General features: G+C 42.2%; 2 protein-coding genes across 4 annotated transcripts in view; both read left to right on the top strand.

Annotated features, from left to right (window-relative positions):
• Positions 1 to 10,986: 10,986 nt before the first annotated feature.
• LOC106586860 (uncharacterized protein C21orf62) lies at positions 10,987 to 15,028 on the top strand. 3 transcript variants are annotated; one of them, XM_014174583.2, is made up of 3 exons: positions 10,987 to 11,131; positions 11,244 to 11,369; positions 13,194 to 15,028. In XM_014174583.2, exon 3 carries the CDS (start codon positions 13,257 to 13,259, stop codon positions 14,010 to 14,012), a length of 756 nt encoding a protein of 251 aa, XP_014030058.1. In that variant the 5' UTR covers positions 10,987 to 11,131; positions 11,244 to 11,369; positions 13,194 to 13,256; the 3' UTR covers positions 14,013 to 15,028. The 3 variants fall into 3 exon arrangements, with proteins under 3 accessions (XP_014030058.1, XP_045563640.1, XP_014030059.1); XM_045707684.1 differs by having other exon boundaries at positions 10,987 to 11,369; XM_014174584.2 differs by lacking the exons at positions 10,987 to 11,131; positions 11,244 to 11,369 and adding an exon at positions 11,726 to 12,217.
• An 8,132-nt stretch (positions 15,029 to 23,160) lies between these two features.
• The window catches only part of LOC106593401 (uncharacterized), a 34,282-nt gene continuing 32,823 nt past the window's right edge, over positions 23,161 to 24,619 (top strand). The window contains exons 1-2 of the mRNA XM_045707444.1: positions 23,161 to 23,376; positions 23,783 to 23,896. Of these exons, the coding sequence (XP_045563400.1) occupies positions 23,848 to 23,896 (49 nt within the window). The 5' untranslated portion in view covers positions 23,161 to 23,376; positions 23,783 to 23,847. The remainder of the gene's footprint in view (positions 23,377 to 23,782; positions 23,897 to 24,619) is intronic.

Below are 24,619 nucleotides of genomic sequence, written 5' to 3'. Positions count from 1 at the left end.
AAATGCTAAACCTTTGCACATGAACGCTCACTCATTCGGGAACAATTGCAATCAATATATATATTTACGCTCAGTGTGTCGTTGGGATCTCTGTTGAAAAGTTTGTTTCTGTTGGAGAGTCTGTCCGCCCGCTCTCTCTCTCTCTGTCGTGGTTAGAATGGGTAGTTCAGAGTGACATTCATTAATGTCGTTATAGGACAGATGTTTCGGCGGTTGTCGGTCTTCGCGTTCAATGATACCGAATTCCTAGCTGCAGACTAGTAATTAATATCAAAGACTTGTCCTTATTCTGTCGGTATCGATAGTCTAAGAGTTTAACCTCGTGGTATGGTTAAAAGTTCAGCAAGAGGAATGAATGGTCAAACCTTGGCCCTCTCGTTATCGAGGTAAGCTGGTCTCCAACCTTTAGCCATTTTGTAATTGAGGTAAGCTCGGTCTGGTGATAGAAAACCTAGGTGGGGGGTTTTATTCGGAAGAGCAGAAAAGGGCCTGTCCCATGACGCCAGACCATAACTGTGCTCATGGGCGGTCCTCTGATTTAGTTAACCTCTTACATCTAGACGTTCCGCTAGCGGAACACCTGCTCCAATATCCAATGATGGGCGTGGCGCGAAATACAAACTAATCTAAAATCCGAAAACTTCCATTTTTCAAACATATGACTATTTTACAGCATTTTAAAGACAAGACTCTCGTTAATCTAACCACACTGTCCGATTTCAAAAAGGCTTTACAGCGAAAGCAAAACATTAGATTATGTCAGCAGAGTACCCAGCCAGAAATAATCAGACACCCATTTTTCAAGCTAGCATATAATGTCACAAAAAACAAAACCACAGCTAAATGCAGCACTAACCTTTGATGATCTTCATCAGATGACAACCCTAGGACATTATGTTATACAATGCATGCATGTTTTGTTCAATCAAGTTCATATTTATATCAAAAACCAGCTTTCTTACATTAGCATGTGACGTTCAGAACTAGCATACCCCCTGCAAACATCCGGTGAATTTACTAAATTACTCACGATAAACGTTCACAAAAAACATAACAATTATTTTAAGAATTATAGATACAGAACTCCTCTATGCACTCGATATGTCCGATTTTAAAATAGCTTTTCGGTGAAAGCAATATTGCAATATTCTCAGTAGATAGCCCAGCCATCACGGCTAGCCATTTAGACACCGACCAAGTTTAGCCCTGACCAAACTCCGATTTACTATTACAAAAGTTTGATTACCTTTGTTGTCTTCGTCAGAATGCACTCCCAGGACTGCTACTTCAATAACAAATGTTGGTTTGGTCCAAAATAATCCATCGTTATATCCAAATAGCGCCGTTTTGTTCGTGCGTTCAAGACACTATCCGAAGTGTAAATAAGGGTCACGAGCATGGCGCAATTCGTGACAAAAGTAGCTAGTAGTAGTAGCCTTGGTTTCTCAAACGATTGCGTCGCCTGGTTCTCCAACTACTTCTCTGACAGAGTTCAGTGTGTCAAATCGGAGGGCCTACTGTCTGGACCTCTGGCAGTCTCTATGGGGGTACCACAGGGTTCAATTCTTGGGCCAACTCTTTTCTCTGTATACATAAATGATGTCGCTCTTGCTGCTGGTGAATCTCTGATCCACCTCTACGCAGACGACACCATTCTGTACACTTCTGGCCCTTCTTTGGACACTGTGTTAACAACCCTCCAGACGAGCTTCAATGCCATTCAACTCTCCTTCCGTGGTCTCCAACTGCTCCTAAACACAAGTAAAACTAAATGCATGCTCTTCAACCGATCGCTGCCTGCACCTGCCCGCCTGTCCAGCATCACTTCTCTGGACGGTTCTAACTTAGAATTTGTGGACAACTACAAATACCTAGGTGTCTGGTTAGACTGTAAACTCTCCTTCCAGACTCACATCAATCATCTCCAATCCAAAGTGAAATCTCGAATTGGCTTCCTATTTCGCAACAAAGCATCCTTCACTCATGCTGCCAAACATACCCTCATAAAACTGACCATCCTACCAATCCTCGACTTCGGCGATGTCATTTACAAAATAGCTTCCAATACCCTACTCAACAAGCTGGATGCAGTCTATCACAGTGCCATCCGTTTTGTCACCAAAGCCCCATATACTACCCACCACTGCGACCTGTACGCTCTCGTTGGCTGGCTTTCGCTTCATAATCGTCGCCAAACACATTGGCTCCAGGTCATCTACAAGACCCTGCTAGGTAAAGTCCCCCCTTATCTCCGCTCACTGGTCACTATAGCAGCACCCACCTGTAGCACGCGCTCCAGCAGGTATATCTCTCTGGTCACCCCTAAAGCCAACTCCTCCTTTGGTCGTCTCTCCTTCCAGTTCTCTGCTGCCAATGACTGGAACGAACTACAAAAATCTCTGAAACTGGAAACACTTATCTCCCTCACTAGCTTTAAGCACCAGCTGTCAGAGCAGCTCACAGATCACTGCACCTGTACATAGCCCATCTATAATTTAGCCCAAACTACTACCTCTTCCCCTACTGTATTTATTTATTTTGCTCCTTTGCACCATATTATTTATATTTTATCTCTGAACTTTCTTCAAACTACAAATCTACCATTCCAGTGTTTTTCTTGCTATACTTTATTTACTTTGCCACCATGGCATTTTTTTGCCTTTACCTCCCTTATCTCACATCATTTGCTCACATTGTATATAATCTTTTTTTTTTTATTATTTATTTTTTTCTACTGCATCATTGATTGTATGTTGTTTTACTCCATGTGTAACTCTGTGTTTTTGTATGTTGTCGAACTGCTTTGCTTTATCTTGGCCAGGTCGCAATTGTAAATGAGAACTTGTTCTCAACTTGCCTACCTGGTTAAATAAAGGTGAAATAAAAAAATAAAAAATAAAAAAAAGATTTCTAAATATTCCATTACCGTAATTCGAAGCATGTCAACCACTGTTTAAAATCAATTTTTATGCCATTTTTCTCGTAAAAAAGCGATAATATTCCGACCGGGAATCTGCGTTTAGGTAAACAGACGAAAGAAAACAAAGCATTCTGTCGACGCGGGCACGAGCCTGAGTCTCACAGTACTGTAACCAGCCACTACCCAAACGCGCTACTTTTTTTCAACCAGAGCCTGCAAAGCCACGATTCAGCTTTTTGCCGCCTTCTGAGAGCCCATGGGAGCCGTAGGAAGTGTCACGTAACAGCAGAGATCCTCTGTAATGGAATCTTTTCAGGTTTTGGCCTGCCAAATGAGTTCTGTTATACTCACAGACACAATTCAAACAGTTTTAGAAACCTTGGAGTGTTTTCTATCCAAAGCTAATAATTATATGCATATTCTAGTTTCTGGGCAGGAGTAATAATCAGATTAAATCGGGTACGTTTTTTATCCGGCTGTGAAAATACTGCCCCCTAGCCATAACAGGTTAACCTCTATGGGCTAGGTGGGACTCTTGCGTCGCTTGCTTGCGCGATATTCAAATACCTCAAAAATGCAAAAACTTCAATTTTTCAAACATATTACTATTTTACACAATTTTAAAGACAAGACTCTCGTTAATCTAACCACACTGTCCGATTTCAAAAAGGCTTTACAACGAAAGCAAAACATTAGATTATGTCAGCAGAGTACCCAGCCAGAAATAATCAGACACCTGTCCCATGACGCCAGACCATAACTGTGCTCATGGGCGGTCCTCTGATTTAGTTAACCTCTTACATCTAGACGTTCCGCTAGCGGAAGACCTGCTCCAATATCCAATGATGGGCGTGGCGCGAAATACAAACTAATCTAAAATCCGAAAACTTCCATTTTTCAAACATATGACTATTTTACAGCATTTTAAAGACAAGACTCTCGTTAATCTAACCACACTGTCCTATTTCAAAAAGGCTTTACAGCGAAAGCAAAACATTAGATTATGTCAGCAGAGTACCCAGCCAGAAATAATCAGACACCCATTTTTCAAGCTAGCATATAATGTCACAAAAAACAAAACCACAGCTAAATGCAGCACTAACCTTTGATGATCTTCATCAGATGACAACCCTAGGACATTATGTTATACAATACATGCATGTTTTGTTCAATCAAGTTCATATTTATATCAAAAAACAGCTTTTTACATTAGCATGTGACTAGCATGTGACTAGCATTCCCACCGAACACTGCCGGTGAATTTACTAAATTACTCACGATAAACGTTCACAAAAAACATAACAATTATTTTAAGAATTATAGATACAGAACTCCTCTATGCACTCGATATGTCCGATTTTAAAATAGCTTTTCGGTGAAAGCACATTTTGCAATATTCTCAGTAGATAGCCCGGCATCACAGGGCTAGCTATTTAGCCTCTTCAGCGTCTGATCCCGTTAGCGGGATCAAAATCCATCGAAAAATCATATCGCCAATTAGCATAAAAAGAAGCAAAAAAAATTTACATTTTTTTTATAGATACACCTCTCCTGAATCGACCCACGTCGTCCAATTTCAAAAAGGTTTTACAGGAAAAGCAAATCATTAGATTATGTTAGATGAGTCCATCGTAAAAAGCAGCAACATAGCCAATTTCCGACCAACCACTTGCATCACAAATAACCAAAAAACAGCTAAATGCAGCACTAACCTTTTACAAACTTCATCAGATGACACACCTAGGACATCATGTTATACAATGCATGCATTCTTTTGTTCAATAAAGGTCATATTTATATATAAAAACAGCATTTTACATCGGCGCGTAACGTTGACTCACTATTCTCCCCTCAAATGCGTCCCGGGAAACAATGCTACAATTCCCTAAATTACTATCCGATAACGATTTTTTAAATTTATATTGTCAATCTAACATTTATAGATGAATATCTCTTGAGAACACCTGTCATACCAGATTTTAAATTAACTTTACTGGGTAATCACACTTTGCGATAAAAGGAGATGCGATACTCAGAAAATGAGCTAATATACAGAGCTCGGCGCCATCTTGGAACAATCGCATGTCACATCTCATCTTGTATAATATTGTCAATAATCGCCTACCTTTAGTTGTCTTCATCAGAAAGCACTTCCAGGAATCCCAGGTCCACAACAGATGTATTTTCGGTCGAAAAAGTCCTTCCTTCACGTTCCATTAGCCTGCTGTTGGTAACGCGTCCTAGGGCTCTCTCCAAATTCTCCGACGTGCGCAGCCTGAAGTTTCGGATAAAATGAGATTTTCCCGCCTGTAGGTTCGTTCAAACATGTCAAACGTTGTAAAACATTAATCTTCAGGGCCTGTAACACCAAGAGAGCCAATAAGATTCGAGGGGGATGATTTCATTGTGTTTCAAATGGTTTACAAAGGTGGGGGTAGACATGGCCGCCGGCGTCATAATGGTGATGGCCCATCCCCTGTGACCAATTTCCAATGCGTGTCATTCACTGAGTTTCGACTGTATAAGGCTCAAACCACTGTGAAAAGACTGGCGACATCTAGTGGAAGCAATAGGAAGTGCTCACTGAACCATTGTTAACGGTGTGATTAATAGGGAAAGATGAGAAGTCGAGTCCACAATTCAGAATTCCACTTCCTGTTTCAATCGGTCTCGGGGTTTTGACTGCCATTTGAGTTCTGTTATACTCACAGACACCATTCAAACAGTTTTAGAAACTTTAGGGTGTTTTCTATCCATATATAATAAGTATATGCATGCCCTAGCTTCTGAGTTTGATTAGTAGGCCGTTGAAAATGGGAACGATTTTTTTTCAAAATGCGCTGTGGCGCCCCCTATCCTAGGGTATCCTTAGACACCCAGCAAGTTTAGCACTCACCAAAGTCAGATTTACTATAAGAAAAATGTTATTACCTTTGCTGTTCTTCGTCAGAATGCACTCACAGGACTTCTACTTCAATAACAAATGTTGGTTTGGTCCGAAATAATCCATTGTTATATCCAAATAGCGGCGTTTTGTTCGTGCGTTCAAGACACTATCCGAAAGGGTAAATAAGGGTGACGAGCATGGCGCATTTCGTGACAAAAAAATTCTAAATATTCCATTACCGTACTTCGAAGCATGTCAACCGCTGTTTAAAATACATTTTTATGCCCTTTTTCTCGTAAAAAAGCGATAATATTCCGACCGGGAATCTGCGTTTAGGTAAAAAGAGGAAAGAAAATAAAGCACGGGGTCGACTCGTGCACGCGCCTAAGCCCATTGTCCTCTGATCGGCCACTTGCCAAATGCGATAATGTGTTTCAGCCAGAGGCTGCCTCGATATCATTCAGCTTTTTCCCGGGCTCTGAGAGCCTATGGGAGCCGTAGGAAGTGTCACGTTACAGCAAAGATCCTCAGTCTTCAATAAAAAGAGCCAAGATTAACAACAACTTGTCTGACAGGCCACTTCCTGTTCAGAATCTTCTCAGGTTTTGGCCTGCCATATGAGTTCTGTTATACTCACAGACACCATTCAAACAGTTTTAGAAACTTTAGGGTGTTTTCTATCCAAAGCCAATAATTATATGCATATTCTAGTTACTGGGCAGGAGTAGTAACCAGATTAAATCGGGTACGTTTTTTATCCAGCCGTGTCAATACTGCCCCCTAGCCCTAACAGGTTAAAGTCACCAAACATGAGAATATTATCTGCCATGACTACAAGATCCGATAGGAATTCAGGGAACTCAGTGAGGAACACTGCATATGGCCCAGGAGGCCTGTAAACAGTAGCTATAAAAAGTGATTGAGTATAGATGTCATGACTAGAAGCTCAAAAGTAAATTGAAATTTGCTATCGTAAATGTTAGCAACACCTCCGCCTTTGCGGGATGCACAGGGGATATGGTCACCAGTGTAACCAGGAGGTGAGGCCTCATTTAACACAGTAAATTCATCAGGCTTAAGCCATGTTTCAGTCAGGCCAATCACATCAAGATTATGATCAGTGATTAGTATAACTGCCTTTGAAGTGAGGGATCTAACATTAAGTAGCCCTATTTTGAGATGTGAGGTATCACGATCTCTTTCAATAATGGCAGGAGTTATAGGCCTACTCAAGCTGGTTATAGACAGACTGTCACATTCAACCTAATGGAGTTACAGGCCTTTATCACATTCGACCTATACAGAAGAAGAACATACCTATCCTATTTAAAAAGGACTGAAGGGAAACAGATAATGTGGTTCCATTTCAACATATTTATTAGTGAAACCAAAATACTGTAACATATATCAATTAAATCAAATAGGTTAGTACACACACCAAAACGTTTTCAATCAAAAGGCTATTGCACAGAAAAACGTGAACAGTCGGGTGAAATGCAAATTCGGAACGGCTGGATAGCAACATAATAAACTAAAGCACTGATCATTGGGAACAAGATCAGAATGACTGCTAAGGCTTGATTCATTAAATAATGAAATGGGTAGCCTAGCCTACAAAACGAAAACAATCTGTTTAAATCAAAAGGCCTAATTAACATGACATCACAGCCCCGGTGTCGCTTTTTAATGAGCTGAAACAAAAGATCCCATTAATGTTCATATGCACAGAAAGCATTATGTCTCTCAAATGTTGTGCACAAGTTTCTTTACATCCCTATTAGTGAGCATTTCTCCTTGCCAAGATAATCATTCCAGCTGACAGGTGTTGCAAATCAAGAAGCTGATTAAACAGCATGATCATTACACAGGTGCACCTTGTGCTGGGAACAATAAAAGGTCACTCTAAAATGTGCCGTTTTGTCACAACACAATGCCACAGCTGTCTCAAGTTTTGAGGGAGCGTGCAATTGCCATGCTGACTGCAGGAATGTCCACCAGAGCTGTTGCCAGAAAATTGACGCCTCCAACGTAGTTTTAGAGAATTTGGCAGTACGTCCAACCGGCCTCACAACCGCCGACCATATGTATGGCGTCGCGTGGGCAAGCTTTTTGATAATGTCAATGTTGTGAACAGAGTGCCCCATGGTGGCGGTGGGGTTATGGTATGGGCAGGCATAAGCTAAGGACAACAAACAGAATGTCATTTTATTGATGGCAATTTGAATACACAGAGATACCGTGACAAGATCCTGAGGCCCATTGTCGTGCCATTCATCCACCTCCATCACCTCATATTTCAGCATGATAATGCACGGCCCTATGTCCTAAGGATCTGTACACAATTCTTGGAAGCTGAAAATGTCCCAGTTCTTCCATGGCCTGCATACTCACCAGACATGTCACCCATTGAGCATGTTTGGGATTCTCTGGATCGACGTGTATAACAGGGTGTTCCAGTTCCCGCCAATATTCAGACAACTTCACACAGCCATTGAAGAGGAGTGGGACAACATTCCCCAGGCCACAATCAACATCCTGATCAACTCTATGCGTAGGAGACGCTGCATGAGGCAAATGGTGGTCACACCAGATACTGACTGATTTTCTGATCCATGCCCCTACCTTTTTTTATGTATCTGTGACCAACAGATGCATATCTGTATTTCAGTTATGTGAAATCCATAGATTAGGGCCTAATGAATGTATTTCAATTGACTAATTTCTTTATATAAACTTTAACTCAGTAAAATCTTTGAAATTGTTGCATATCGCGTTTTATATTTTTGTTCAGTATAGTTTAAAAGCTCTGTCGAAGGCCGTGGAGAACAAAAAACACGTTTCAGTGAGAAAACAGAAATCCAATTTGGGGGAAAAAGAAGACATAAGATGTAGCCTACGATGCAATACTCATGATCACGTTAAGGAGGGGAAAAAAACAACTTAGCCTACATTTGAACTCCACTGTAGAAGCTTTGGGAATCTTCCCAATTAACTAGCCAGGTTTTCTTGTTTGGCTACTTGAGAATTAGGGTCTATCACTCGCAGCCTACCTCTTCCAATACATTGTGGGAAAGTGTGCATCGAATTCTACTAGATGAAGAAACACAATTATTATAACATCCTGGCATTTAAACCATACTTGCTTTTTCTAAACGTTGCGTACTATTAAACATTCTATCTTCGCATACTGAGAATGCGCCATGCGCGATTGCATTGTTTCCCAGTATTCGTTGATTTCAGTAGCGCATCACCATGTCTAATTGCTGTTATCAATGAGTATGACATCTGGACATTTAAAGTATACTCGATTTTCAAAATGTCGCATACTGTTAATCATTTTTCCGCATACTCAAACGACCTACTGTGTGCTTTGGTGAGTGAGTCATGGCAGAGAGGGTTTGAATAGTACAAATACTACAAATCATGCATGGTGCTGCAAGCAGAGGTATCTCTTAGTTTTTTTTGTTCTATTCTGTTCACTGTCTGTCCTGTGACACTGAGATTTACCCATGAGCCCCTGTGTCACAATGTTCCATGGAAGACAAACCCGGGGGAGGGGGTAGTTATGTTGTAGTTTGAGCTTTGCCATTTTGACGTTTATTTCCATTTTTATGTCTGTATTCTTTTCACACCTCAGTTTCCCAATGTCAGTCATGTCTGGCTTTCATCTATTAGCTGTTGATTCATAGAGAGATATGAGTATAGTTCTATGTATTGATATGAATATAGTTCTATGTATTGTGTGCCTGTTTGCTACACATGGGTATTTTTGCACTTGAGAGAGAATGTGCTTTGTGTACTAGTTAGAGCACGCCCACTCAGTAAAGTTAATGAGTACCATCAGGCCAGGTCGAGTCCATGTCTTCTCCCTCTATGACCTGTAGAGACCACTGTGTACTCCATTACTCATCCTGTAGAGACCACTGTGTACTCCATTACTCATCCTGTAGAGACCACTGTGTACTCCATTACCCATCCTGTAGAGACCACTGTGGACTCCATTACCCATCCTGTAGAGAACATGGGTACTCCATTACCCATCCTGGAGAGACCACTGTGGACTCCATTACTCATCCTGTAGAGACCACTGTTTACCTCCATTACCCATCCTGGAGAGACCGCTGTGGACTCCATTACTCATCCTGGAGAGACCACTGTGGACTCCATTACTCAGCCTGTAGAGACCACTGTGGACTCCATTACCCATCCTGTAGAGACCACTGTGTACTCCATTACTCATCCTGTAGAGACCACTGTGTACTCCATTACCCATCCTGGAGAGACCACTGTGGACTCCATTACTCATCCTGGAGAGACCACTGTGGACTCCATTACCCATCCTGGAGAGACCACTGTGTACTCCATTACCCATCCTGTAGAGACCACTGTGGACTCCATTACCCATCCTGTAGAGACCACTGTTTACCTCCATTACCCATCCTGGAGAGACCACTGTGGACTCCATTACTCATCCTGGAGAGACCACTGTGGACTCCATTACTCAGCCTGTAGAGACCACTGTGGACTCCATTACCCATCCTGTAGAGACCACTGTGTACTCCATTACTCATCCTGTAGAGACCACTATGTACTCCATTATCCATCCTGTAGAGACCACTGTGCACCTTCATTACCCATCCTGTAGAGACCACTGTGTACCTCCATTACCCATCCTGGAGAGACCACTGTGTACCTCCATTACCCATCCTGTAGAGACCACTGTGTACCTCCATTACCCATCCTGGAGAGACCACTGTGTACCTCCATTACCCATCCTGTAGAGATCACTGTGTACCTCCATTACCCTGCACCACGCCAACATACTCCTCTTTAAAATCCAAGTCTTCATAGTTTTTCAAAGGACAGAAACATAATGAACAGTGGCAATATTGTCTCTTTATTTTGCAGCTTGGCATTAGTTAAAAACATTTCAGATTAATTGTATGGTATTCAAATAACATGATTTGATAGATATGATATTCAATACTGCAATTTGAACAGTGTAAGTAGTCTGTATTAGTCTGAATGGTAAAAGTTTTGTTTAGTAGTAGGCTTACTGTATTCTACCAGCAGATGGCAGCTTGAGGAAAATCACTGACAAGAGGGAGGGAGTGAAATAAGAGAGTGAGGGAGTGAAATAAGAGAGGGAGGGAGTGAAATAAGAGAGGGAGGGAGGAAAGAAGAGAGGGAGAGAGTTAAAAAAGAGAGGGGGGAGGAAGAGGGAGGGGGAATGAAAGCGAGTGACATGAGGAGAAAATGGGCAGATTATTTGTGTCCGGTGTCATCATCACTGAAGACTGTCCGTGCTATCCCATGTTCAGAGAGTAAGTCTGTCTTTCTTTCTCCTTTCCTTCTCTCATTCTTCCCAGCTCTCTCTGTCTCTCCCCCTCTGTGCCTCTCTCTGGGCTGACTGTTTCTCCCCCTTGCGTCTGCTAGACGGGTGAGGAGTTCCACTGGGTCTGCCAACAGATGTGGAAGGCTAAATTGCTGCGTCTGGAGCGGAGCTAAATCATAACGTCTGAGAAGCACATGCCTCCCTGACTGCTGCCAGCGCTCTTCCCTGTAAGTAGCCATACTTTTAATAATCAAGCCACATCTTGTCTGATTTATCCTATGGGAATGTGTCAAAGTGCCTGATGTCTGAGTGTGTGTGTGTGTGTGTGTGTGTGTGTGTGTGTGTGTGTGTGTGTGTGTGTGTGTGTGTGTGTGTGTGTGTGTGTGTGTGTGTGTGTGTGTGTGTGTGTGTGTGTGTGTGTGTGTACGTGACAGTCTCAGACAGAAAATGAGATTTTGAGGAAGAAGGAGAGGGAGGATTTGGGGAGGCAGAGAAAGAGAGGGAGAGTGATGATTTGGAGAGGCAGAGAAAGAGAAAGAGGGATGATTTGGAGAGGCAGAGAAAGAAAGAGGGATGATATAGAGAGGCAGAGAAACAGAGGGAGAGGGATGATCTGGAGAGGCAGAGAAAGAGAAAGAGAGGGAGGATTCGGTTGGGTGCTTGCGGCCGCATACGGAACATGATGTCAGAGGAATGCTCTGCGCTGCTCCTCATAGCTGACTGGAACAGCAGCCACCTTCCTCTCTCACTCCCTCCCCGTCTCCCTTTCCTTCTGCATCCGGCCCAGCAGCTGGAGTTTGCAGCAAATGAAGGGAGGGGAAGGAAAGAAGGGAGCAAGGGAAGCAAAAGGGAGAGAGACAGAGGGAGAGGCAAAGTTTGGTGTGACATAAAGAGAGGGGGATGAGTTGGACTGGGACAGTAAAGGAGTGGGAAGGAAGGGAACTGAACAGTAGTCTGTAGAGGTTGGGCTCCGGTAATGCAGACTGGGCTGTGGTCTGTGTACTTAGCAGGGATCTGGTGACTGAAGGATACAGAGGCTGCATGGAGCAGTCAGACACCTTAGCACAGAGTGGGAGTAAGTTGACACAGTGTTGTATGGAGACATGGCTGCTGAACTTCTAGTTTAGGTTTAAGGCCTATGGTATATTCTGTTTAAAGACTGAGAATGTCTTGATATTTTGTGATGGATAAGAGATGTTTGATGCTAGGCTGAGGAGTGGGGATCGACATAGCCAAATCCTCTGTTAGTCTGGGTTTTCAACCAAACATATCCTCTTACATAGTCTGCCAGCCTGGCACTGTAGTGGCAACTGAAGCCATCTTCAGCGCTATATGCTGGTTATATAAGACATAAATAAATAGGATTCTTTGTGACCAGAGCCATCTTTCTATTTTTCCAGACATGTTTCAGACAACTAAGTACATTTTGTCCAACTGTGATGCCAATCACAACATTGGAAAGTCCTCTCCTTTAAAAACAAAAAGAGGGAAAAAGTTATTCTGGAAGTCCTTATTCATCCCACTTTTCCTCTGCTCCTCGATGGGGAAAGAAAGAGGCAGTGTTTTATTTTTCCTGACAGTTTTAATGTGGCTGGCCTCTGCCTTTACCGCAGCACGGTGCAGGCATTTTTATAGACAGTCGTATGCCATCCGCAGTAGTCCAAGGCCTGAAGGACCGCTCCCCAATAAAGTTGGAGAGCAACAAAAAAATTGCTCAATTACGGGCGCCTGGAAATAAAGAGCTGAATTCATCTGGCTGTCTCTCACGGACCTCCAACCAATAAACTGGAATTTTAAATAAGAAGCAGCTAGGTTACTGTAGGACAGAGCAGCTATTTATCATGTGCTATTCTGAGCGAGTGAGTATGATTGTGTTCTTCTGTGACAGAGGCAGAAGGCAATCTGACACATTTTTCCCACTGGTAGAATTTGTCTTGGTTTCAATTTTGCTTTGTTTTTGATTTGTCTTGGTGTCTATACTAGGTTGAAATCTATCTCAAAGTACACTTTGCTCTTTAAAAATCTGCATAACTTTCCCTCCCATCCTACAGATTTGCTTACTGGCTTCAGAATATCCACTCGGTGAAGATGTAGTCCATTTGGTTTCCGTGGAGATGTCTCTAAACAGGGCCTCCTCTTGTCGCCGCCCTCCTGCCCTGTTACTGTGGACTCTGTGGGTTCTACTCCTCCCCACGACCGTCGGCTCGAGCACGGGCCCCGGCAACAGCACCCTGCTCTTCAACAGTGCCACCCACGGCAACAGCCTGAGGAAATGCAGCTGCTCCACCAACATCCAGGACTGTGACGAGGCGTTGGCAAACCTGCTGTGCAGCTGCCGCACCATGTCGCACTCAGAGCTGACCCCTGGGGGCCTGAGGGAGCAGGGCAGCTTGACCATGTGGCTCAGAGAGCCCTGGGTCCTCACAGAGCTACTGAATGGGAGCGTGGTGCCAGACCTGTGCCTGTCCTACTGTGGACCCGGGTCCCTGGCCATCCCCACCCAGTACCTGGCCCTGTTCGGTCTCCGTAGGCTGAGGGTCCACATCGCTGCCCAGGGTGCCCCACACCCGGAGCAGGTCCTCACAATCGCCTCTGGGACTGAGGATATAGAGGGGATGGGGTCCCTAGCCTCCACTGACCCTTCATCTTCTATCCTCCATGTATCCTTCCTGGATGTAGCGCTGCTTAATGGCTTGTCGTCCCTAAAGGCCTACAGTGTGAGCGCCCCTCCCATGCCCACCCTCTCCCAGTACTTCCCCCACCTGCCCCTGTACCCCTCCACTGCCTTGGACCAGCCCCTGTACCCCTCAACCCCTCTGGACCAGCCTCCTGACCCTCAACAGGACTGCCTCTTCACCTTCATCTACTAGACCTGTAGGCTCTGAGCAGAGAGCAGGGCTGGGTCAGTCCCTCAGCTAAATAGATCTATGGAAACTAGACTGGGCTGGATGGATAACACTGAAGTGGTAAGTGCAAGAGCTCCATTCACCCTGATGTTACTGAATGGGCTTGATGTGCAGAGAGCTATGCTGCTTTTCAATGTGTTTCTATATAATGCGATTCTACGTTACAAAAAACTCGATTCCAATATCCACAAGAAGACTCTGGACAAGACAAGACAACCATCTTTCAGTATCAATGCAAGAGCGAGGCAGAGAAGAAGAGATGGAAAGAGACAGAGAACGAGACAAGGACGGCATCCGTCTGCTGCTCTAAAGACTAACAGAAAGCTTGTTATGAATGCTAACTGTTATGAATGCTAACTGACAGTTAGCATTCATAACAGCAGGCCTACAAGCTAACTGTCAGATAGCATTCATAACAGCAGGCCTACAAGCTGTCAGATAGCATTCATAACAGCAGGCCTACAAGCTAACTGTCAGATAGCATTCATAACAGCAGGCCTACAAGCTAACTGTCAGATAGCATTCATAACAGTAGGCCTACAAGCTATCTGACAGTTAGCATTCATAACAGCAGGCCTACAAGCTAACTGTCAGATAGCATTCATAACAGCAGGCCTACAAGCTAAGTGTCAGATAGCATTCATAACAGTAGGCCTACAAGCTATCTGACAGTTAGCATTCATAACAGCAGCCCTACAAGCTAACTGTCAGTTAGCATTCATAACAGCAGGCCTACAAGCTAACTGTCAAATAGGATTCATAACAGCAGGCCTACAAGCTATCTAGCTATCTAACTGTCAGATAGCATTCATAACAGTAGGCCTACAAGCTAACTGTCAAATAGCATTCATAACAGTAGGCCTACAAGCTATCTAACTGTCAGTTAGCATTCATAACAGCAGGCCTACAAGCTAACTGTCAGTTAGCATTCATAACAGTAGGCCTACAAGCTATCTGACAGTTAGCATTCATAACAGCAGGCCTACAAGCTAACTGTCAGATAGCATTCATAACAGTAGGCCTACAAGCTATCTGACAGTTAGCTTTGCCAGCTGCTCTTTTCTTCAGTTATTCGGTGCAGATGGCCTATTAAGGCATGTTGTTGTGAAGCAGGTTACCATGGCTCCCCTATAAATGGGTATTCCTGGTTGGAACCCTAATGGATCGTCAGGTCATGTGACTGTTCTTAGTTGAACTGTACGGTTGTGGACCCACCTTAAGCTGGACTTGGTTGGGTTTTTAATTCAAGATGAAGCTGATGTAGAAGCCTTCTGGAATGGTGTGCTCTGGAGACTGGGTCCGTCCGGCCCATGCTGGATTGATTACATCACTGTGTTTCTGGTGTTCTAGAATACAGGGTTGTCCTGGAACGGCCTTGGTCTCACCCCTATGGTCCACAATATGTTATTCTGCTCATGTTCTAGAATGAGCATGTCTGTACCCTTTTGGTTTTTAAGTAGTACCCTGGCCAGGGATTAGACCAGGTTAGTAAAGGTTAATACATCTTACCCTTGGTTAAAAAAATTAATTAAAAAAAAGACGGTGATGAAGGAACATGACAAGAGGTGTTAGGAAATATTTTCTGATCTCCACTCAAAAAACAAATAGCACGTGTTTTATTTTCAGCTGACATCTGGAGAGAGACATAGTCATATCATTCATCTAAAACCACCCTCACAAACAGACTGCAGCCAACACTTCTGTTCTGCGTGAGTGTGCGCGCGTGTGTGCGTGTAAATGTGCGTGTGCCTAGGCGTGCAAGTGTACATGCATATTCTTATATACGTCTTGTAAATAATTAATGAAGATGGGTGACGTGACGTTTCAGTTCCTCTGCCTGCCCCGTGGTGAGCAATGATGAGTATTTTCTGTATTATTCCACTCCAGAACACACTCACTGATGACTGTTGGGAAATGAAGGTTTCTGTATTATTCCACTCCAGAACACACTCACTGATGACTGTTGGGAAATGAAGGTTTCTGTATTATTCCACTCCAGAACACACTCACTGATGACTGTTGGGAAATGAAGGTTTCTGTATTATTCCACTCCAGAACACACTCACTAATGACTGTTAGGACATTGAGGTTTCTGTATTATTCTGCATTGACATGACACTACAACATTCACACGCATCAGACCCCAACCAGATCCAAGTATTTAAGAGCTGGGAGTGTTGAATATGGTTTCTAATTCTACACATTCGGTTACATAGCATTAGTGAAATATTCCAGTGGAATATTTAATAATATTCCCTATGTCATGTTAATGAGGACCGAACACATCTCGGATACAAGCTCTCAAGCACAGGCTCGCTCTGTACAGACAGAGATCTGTCATTAGTGCTTGCCATTTGGGGAACTTAGGTCACACCTCTGGGGAACCATTTACTGTGGATTAAACATTTAGGCTAGGTCATCACAAAATGTGTCGCTCCTCACGCTCACTGTCTGCACCATAAAGTATATCTCAGTCACTCACAATCTAGGCAGAACGATCCATGAGCCTGTGTAGTAGGAGATGGGTATTTGTGTTTCATGTCATGTTTATTAACTAGTGTTGCTACTTTGATTTTAAAGCACCTTTTGATTCAAGCACTTTTTTTCTTCACTGTATCATATCAGGAAATTTTTTGAAGGTATATACAGTTGAAGTTGGAAGTTTACATACACCTTAGCCAAATACATTTAAACTCAGTTTAATCACAATTCCTGACATTTAATCCTAGTAAAAATTCCCTGTTTTAGGTCAGTTAGGATTACCACTTTATTTTAAGAATGTGAAATGTCAAAATAATAGTAGAGAGAATGATTTATTTCAGCTTTTATTTCTTTCATCACATTCCCAGTGGGTCAGAAGTTTACATACACTCAATTAGTATTTGGTAGCACTGCCTTTAAATTGTTTAACTTGGGTCAAACGTTTCAGGTAGCCTTCCACAAGTTCCCACAATAAGTTGGGTGAATTTTGTCCCATTCCCTCTAACAGAGCTGGTGTAACTGAGTCAGGTTTGTAGGCCTCCTTGCTCGCATGCGCTTTTTCAGTTCTGCCCACAAATTTTCTATAGGGTTGCGATCAGGCCTTTGTGATGGCCACTCCAATACCTTGACTTTGTCGTCCTTAAGCCAGTTTGCCACAACTTTGGAAGTATGCTTGGGATCATTGTCCATTTGGAAGACTCATTTGCGACCAAGCTTTAACTTCCTGACTGATGTCTTGAGATTTTGCTTCAATATATCCAAATAATTTTCCATCCTCATGATGCCATCTATTTTGGGAAGTGCACCAGTCCCTCCTGCAGCAAAGCAACCCCACAACATGATGCTGTCACCCCTGTGCTTCATGGTCGGGATGGTGTTCTTCAGCTTGCAACCCTCCCCCTTTTTCCTCCAAACATAACGATGGTCATTATGGCCAAACAGTTCTATTTTTGTTTCATCAGACCAGACTGTAGTCTGGCTTTTTTATAGCGGTTTTGGAGCAGTGGCTTCTTCCTTGCTGAGTGGCCTTTCAGGTTATGGCGATATAGGACTCGTTTTACTGTGGATATAGATACTTTTGTACCTGTTTCCTCCAACATCTTCACAAGGTCCTTTGCTGTTATTCTGGGATTGATTTGCACTTTTTGCACCAAAGTACATTCATCTCTAGGAGACAGAAGGCATCTCCTTCCTGAGCGGTATGACAGCTTCGTGGTCCCGTGGTGTTTATAGTTGCGTACTATTGTTTGTACAGATGAACGTGTTACCTTCAGGCGTTTGGAAATTGCTCCCAAGGATGAACCAGACTTGTGGAGGTCTACAATTGTTTTTCTGAGGTCTTGGCTTATTTCTTTAGATTTTCCCATGATGTCAAGCAAAGAGGCAATTAGTTTGAAGGTAGGCCTTGAAATACATCCACAGGTACACCTCCAATTGATTAAAATCATGTAAATTAGCCTACCAGAAGCTTCTAAAGCCATGACATCATTTTCTGGAATTTTCCAAGCTGTTTAAAGGCACAGTCAACTTAGTGTATGTAAACTTCTGACCAACTGGAATTGTGATACAGTGAATTATAAGTGAAATAATCTGTCTGTAAACAATTGTTGGAAAAATTACTTGTGTCATGCAGAAAGTAGATGTATTAACCGACTTGCCAAAACTATAATTTGTTAACAAGAAATTTGTGGAATGGTTGAAAAACGAGTTTTAATGACTCCAACGTAAGTGTATGTAAACTTTCGACTTCAACTGTATGCTTTGCAGAAACCGGTATAAATCACATATAGATAAGTACAGGCTCTCTGGTGTTGGGACCGGCTGTATAAATCGTTCTGGGTACTTGCCTTCTATGACATATTTAATACGTCATCAATAGATCATGTATCACAGTTTGGTGGCTTTGATTTGTGTATAATTTGGTTCAAGGCAAGATTATTGACTGTTTTATAAGGTAGAAATAATTTGTTTATAGGTGAGTGTGGGTTATGGCCTCTGTCTACACACCATTAATGTTGTATATGAGTATTATGTTATTAAAACCAATAAAAGTGATACGATGTCTAAAATGCAATCATTTCTGTGTTGATGCGCGCACACATATACAGGTGTCAGTGTACGGCCCATAGAGGGCACCTTGGAGCTATACAAACAGCAAAGTACAAAAACATTCAATGTTTTGAGGGGCACCAACTCAAGTCCATTCCCTTTTTCAGGTGTATAGTTTATGGAACAGCAGCAAAGATTTGGATTCAGAAGCTGGACAGAATCTGGTATATAGCTATGATATGTATTGGTGCATTTAAATCTACATCTGTATGTGCCTTACTAGTGGAGGTAGGTGAGATGCCTTTGGATATACGGCGTAAAACAATTGTCATTAGCTTATTGGGTTAGGTTGAAAGGCTGTCAGGTTGAGCATCCCACTGTTACTGTTCTAGATGACTGTTGAGCATATACTAGTAGACAAGGCAGTGGTTTTGGTTGGACAGTTGGAAAGCTTGCTGATGCGAGTGGTTTAAGGGAGTTGGAGGTTGGCCCGTCTGTGGTGATAGGGGATGTTCCTCCATGGTTACTTCCAGATCCTGTTGTTGAGCTAACCTTGGTAGAGAAAAAGGAAGGATTGGTCAGAAGTCAGTGATATAGGGAAACTGGTTGACATTTACATTGGTAGAAGTTTTTATGCTTTTTTTAACGCTTTTCACAGATGGATCCAAGGACCCTGATAGTGGGTGCACAAGAGCAGGCGTTTACGTTCCTGAATGTGATGTGCAGATATGTAGAAGACTAACAGATGAACTGTCAGTATACTCAGTTGAACTGTTGGTGATAATAGTTGCCCTCCAGTGGGTGGAGGACATACAACCTGTTAGAATTATAGTATGCTCAGATTCTCTGTCTGTATTGAATAATTTATCTTCTGGTAAATCTAATAGGAGTGACCTACTATTGGAGGTATTAATGTTATTATGGAGAATTGAGAGAATGGATGTAGTAGTGCGATTCTGCTGGGTTCCAGCCAGCACATTCAGGTGTGGAAGGGAATGAAATTGTAGACCAGTTAGCCAAAAGAGCTTTAAAACAAGATAATTGATATTAATTTTCCACTGGGTAGAGGTGAGACCAAATTTAAGATCAGAGCCATTTTGATAGATGCAGAAGAGATGGGACTCTGAGCCAAAGGGCCGGCATTTATATGCCCTCCAAAGAAATGTCGGTGGACCAAGATTCAAAGGTCAGATCAGAAAGGAAGAGGTGATGTTTACTCGATTGCGCTTAGGACGTTGTACAATGAACTCGTCATTACAACTGGTTAGCAAGCATGTGAATGGTTTGTGTCAGAAGTGTATGGTCGCAAAACGGTGGAACATGTGTTGTTATATTGTTGTAAGTCCCGTGTGGCTCAGTTGGTAGAGCATGGTGTTTGCAACACCAGGATTGTGGGTTCGATTCCCACGGGGGACCAGTAGGGGGGAAAAAATGTATGAAATGTATGCATTCACTCCTGTTAGTCGCTCTGGATAAGAGCGTCTGCTAAATGACTAAAATGTAAAATGTAATGTAAGTATGTTGAAGAGAGGGAAAGATTGAGGTTGGGAGGGGGTTTGGAAGGGATTTGTGGGATGGGGAGGGTCTATTAGAAGTTAGTAGAGTTCTTTATTATTTTCTCTGAAGTACTGAGATAGGTAGGAGGATTTAGAAATGTTAAAAACCGTGATTGACCACACACTCCAGCCCAGTAGGTGGCGGCATGCACCTTTAACGTTGGTTTGAAGACCGCCATTATATCATAGAAGAAGAAGTCCATTCGTTGAGGACTATGGTTCCCTGCTAAAGAAAAAGATGGCGGAAGTGGGTCCTGAGTTCGAATCAAGCAGTGCGTCGAGCGTAGTTGATGAAGACGAATGTTCTGAATGGACAACAGTAGTAGCGAAAACTGGAACAAAAAGGAAATTGGCTGAAATTGGAGTGGAGGATATGTGTATGAATGATAATGAATCGCTTCTTGTTGGGATGCATATGTGGGAAACCCGTTTGAGGTGTCAAATGGTGAGGTATGAGCTGGGAAAAGTGGAGTACAAATTGATTAATTGTTTTTCAGAACAGAGGAAGATTGCAGTAAGAATCCAAACAACAGAAGTGTTGGGTTTTGAACTTCGCTGTAGAGCACCCGTCAAAGGAGTCATCTCAGGGGTGATGATGGATGTTCAGTTTGAATACCATTACCTGAAGAAAATTCCTGCTGTGGTTGGTTCCCGGCGTCTGATCCGCTGCCGCTGGGTGAATGAAGAAAAAGAAAGTCTGTCGGACCTGTCGTTTTTTGATAAAGAGCTTGTCGGACCCGCTCATAGTGTACATGGGGCATTAGGCGGCCGTATATGGCAGCAGACTAACCACCTAAACTGACCAAGATGGACCTCCAACAACAACACACAAAACCTCACATAATTCTGCCCACAAACAATTACAATTTCTCTCAACCAGTGGCATATGGGCTTTTTAGGTGAGTGCTTATGCCGCATTTGACAAGCAGTACCCACTGCTAAATATTTTGCTTGTCCATTCCCTGTGCGCCTCTCCAGGGTGAAGGGACGCATCTCTTAAGCGCTCGACCAATGTTTTTCATTAATCTAACATAAATCACTTAGCAGATATATGATAAAAAGAGTATGGCCTTTTCTATAGCCTACAGACTGGAAATAAAAAAAATGTAATGAGGCAGACACTTTTTACATTATGCAGGTTTCTCTAGATCAAATACCGGAACCTAAATGGCGCTCAATCAAATAAAAAATGTGATATCATGTTAACAAACAACATTTCCTAAAAACAGGACAGGTCGAAGTAAAATGGACAATCACAACTGTTGTCCAGGAGTTTCACTCCATTGTCATGATCAGTGGTTTCAAGTTTGTATCGGTCAATGTTGGACAAGCTGATCATAGCAAAACAAGAAAAATACTTCTACATTTCCCGCTGTGTAAACACATTGCAAATAGGCTCGAGAACTCCTGATAAAGTTGGGTAGCTGATTTCAGAGCTTAAATAGCCAAATGAATTAGTCACAGGAATCAGAACTAATAAAGCCAATGCAACTTCCTGTTTTACAAATGGTGGGCATTCATAAAATTCCATTGCGGGATGACATTGTAGGCCACACCCCAGTAAGTACAAGCCGACATCTAAGTTTACCACAGGCGGGCATTCATAAAAATGTAATTTTAGGCAACACTGTAAGCTACACCTCAGTTAGCACAGGAGGACGTATTTTTTTGGTGCAGTTCCAGAAAGGGCTTGATTTCAACTTCCAGAAAATATGTATTTTTCAACATCCGGAAAAGATGCCTTTTCAACATCCTGGAAAATATGTTTTTAAAACATATGGAAAATACATTTTCACCTTTCATTCAGAACCTAAATTGAACCTAACTTCGTCTGGTAAATACGTATTTTAGACGTCATTTTGCTTACTGGGGCTATTCTAGTTTTGTGCGGGGACGACATTTTTCGGTCTCGCCTATACAGGCATAACCGCAAGGACCGGTGTTGTGCCGAAAATCTCCCCCCTGCCAGAATCCCCCATTGGCGTGAACGCACTCAATTCTTCATTGCTGCGATTTGCTTGCTAGTTTTGATTTCTGATCACGTTAGGCTACGCCCTGGTGAAGTGTAGACCTTACCGTGAAATGCTTACGAACAATGCAGTTTTCAGAAAATATAGTTAAGAAAATATTTACAAAATAAACTAATCCAGACTTCCTGGAGTGCCCTGTAAACGTGAAGGAAATTGAGGTGACAAAAGGTCAGAGCAGTCAATCGTATCTCTTATGCAGAGGCGATTAACAGAATGAGAAAACAATTGATGCTAGTGAAGATGTGGCAGTGGACGCAGCACAGTCTAGTAAATGTTTGCTGCCAGCCAAAAGATAGCCTGTGCAGAAACGTTCTTGGGACTTACTTCTGAAGACTTGCAAGGGGTACTGGTGCCGGAAGACCCGCCCTCCCAGGTTCCCCGTGAGCCTGTGTAGGGATCATATGTTTTATTTTGTTAACAGAAAATGTGTTTGATTTAGTTTTATTTTTAGTTTTTTTTGTGGTATTTTGTTCCATTTTGGGGAATCCTGTTTTCATGCCGTTTAGCAGGTTGCCGGATGCACATTAAATTGTGCGATCGTCAATATACCATAGAAGAAGTCCATTCCACAAGATAGAACAATGAGACAGATATTTCACCAGATGTATAAATGTAAAGCATCCGCTTGGCGTTTAAACTCCCTTCCAAATATGGTAGTGAGAGGAAGCCCAGTGGCCGGCAGTGGTAGAAGACTCAACGAGATGGATTTTGGTCGACATTCTGCACATTTTCTCATCGATTAAACATTTTTATCTCAATACAGTTTTCTGTTCCAAAAACTAGAATCTGTTATAAACAGAGTGGACTACGTTTTGTAGACATTAACCTTTGCCAAAGCTGTAAAAAAAAAAAAAATTATCGCATTGTTTAGAACGAAAAGGCGAATTTAGTTATTGCACACGCGCACTTCACAGAGTAGGCGTTCCCTAACGTGAATATGCAAATATCTGATTGAAACGGACGAATAGGATCTCATCTCAATGTGACTCATTTGTTCCCGTTGCATTTTGGGAGCGTTCGACCTGGTTACCATGCCATTTCAAGGAAAGGAGTGACGTTTGGAAAACACAAGTGACTGAAAGAAACGAATAAATTACTAATGTTCACAGCACGACCAGACTGTTTATATGTCTATTTTGTCTTCTACTTTTACGCACAGGGGAAATATCACGTTCTTTTGAAAGGGATTCATCAAAGAAGGTATATCTTCAGGTAAAATTATTTATTAATGCCAGCATTTAGTTCGGAGGAGGAAACAGTGTAGGACTAGCGTAACGTTAGCTCTTTACTAGCGAAGTCATTATTAGAAACACTGTAGACGAGGAAGACTACACAAAGCTCTATCTTTTATTTTCTTCATTCAAATTGTTTGTTGTGTTTAATAATTTCAAGAGTTGCAGACTGGTTGTAGACAACATATTTATATAAACACATAACAGTAGCCTAAAGTAAGCATAGATTGAGTCAAGTGTTTTTCCCCTGTCCCAACATTAGATCATACAACCTGGTCGTTATCAATAGACTCCACACAAACCTCACAGTACGGCTGTACCTTTCCTTTTGTGTGAGTGGGATAACTTCATTTTCACTAATGTATTCAATATCTTTTGTTTTTCAGAACATTGACCAACAATGGACCAGTCCTCTAGATATTCTTTTTAAAGGTTTTAGGAATAAAAAGATATGAAACATTTCCTTCTAACTATTTATTTGATGTTGCAGTGTTTTTATGGTAAGTTGTCCACCACTATTATGGGTTTAAGAACAGGTTCAACGTAGCATTTCAGTGTTTACTGCTTTGTTTCCATAACTAGGGGTCAATTTGAAAATGCGGTCGCAAGAGAAAATTTGGGGTAGATTCTAGATGCGGTTGTACTTAACAGACTGGTTTCTGTTTTCTTCCTACAAATGTGGCTCTCTTTTTAATGTTTTAAGCTTAGCAATATTATGATGCCTTCACTGAAAGATACGACTCAGGAACACTGTTTCCAGTTACTATGCCCACAAGCCATTAGAATGGAGTGGACAAGACCAGGCACTAAATCAGACTGAGGGGGAAAGAACATTGTCAATGATGGTGTTATTTTCAACACAGAAGATCATACAACATTATTGCCTGATGGTCTTCCGAACTTCTCAATACCTTTCTCATGCATTTCAGTCACTTCAAACCATACTGTCTTTTAGATTGAAATACTGTCAGACTGATTTGTAATAAACTGTCATAGTCAAATTAAGAAAGTAACCCTTGGCCGTTGATGACATAACACGGTGGGGTCATCAAAAATTGTCATCAAAATGGGTTTCTGGCAGCTAGGCAGCAAGTTATTGATTTACTGTACCTTACTGAAGTCTCTAGTTGCTCTCACACATTCACCCACAAACAGTCTGTGATTGTGGGCAGTATAGTGGCTTGTACTGACATACTGTATGTTATCTTCATTTACGAGTTTAA

Source organism: Salmo salar, chromosome ssa25 (assembly GCF_905237065.1).
Source record: "Salmo salar chromosome ssa25, Ssal_v3.1, whole genome shotgun sequence".
NCBI classification, from domain to species: Eukaryota; Metazoa; Chordata; class Actinopteri; order Salmoniformes; family Salmonidae; genus Salmo; species Salmo salar.
This window is presented reverse-complemented; position numbering and strand designations above follow the sequence as displayed.

What these genes read in the sequence shown, in the direction of transcription:
- LOC106586860 (XM_014174583.2), top strand. Translation starts at nt 13,257, where the DNA reads ATGTCTCTAAACAGGGCCTCCTCTTGTCGCCGCCCTCCTGCCCTGTTA.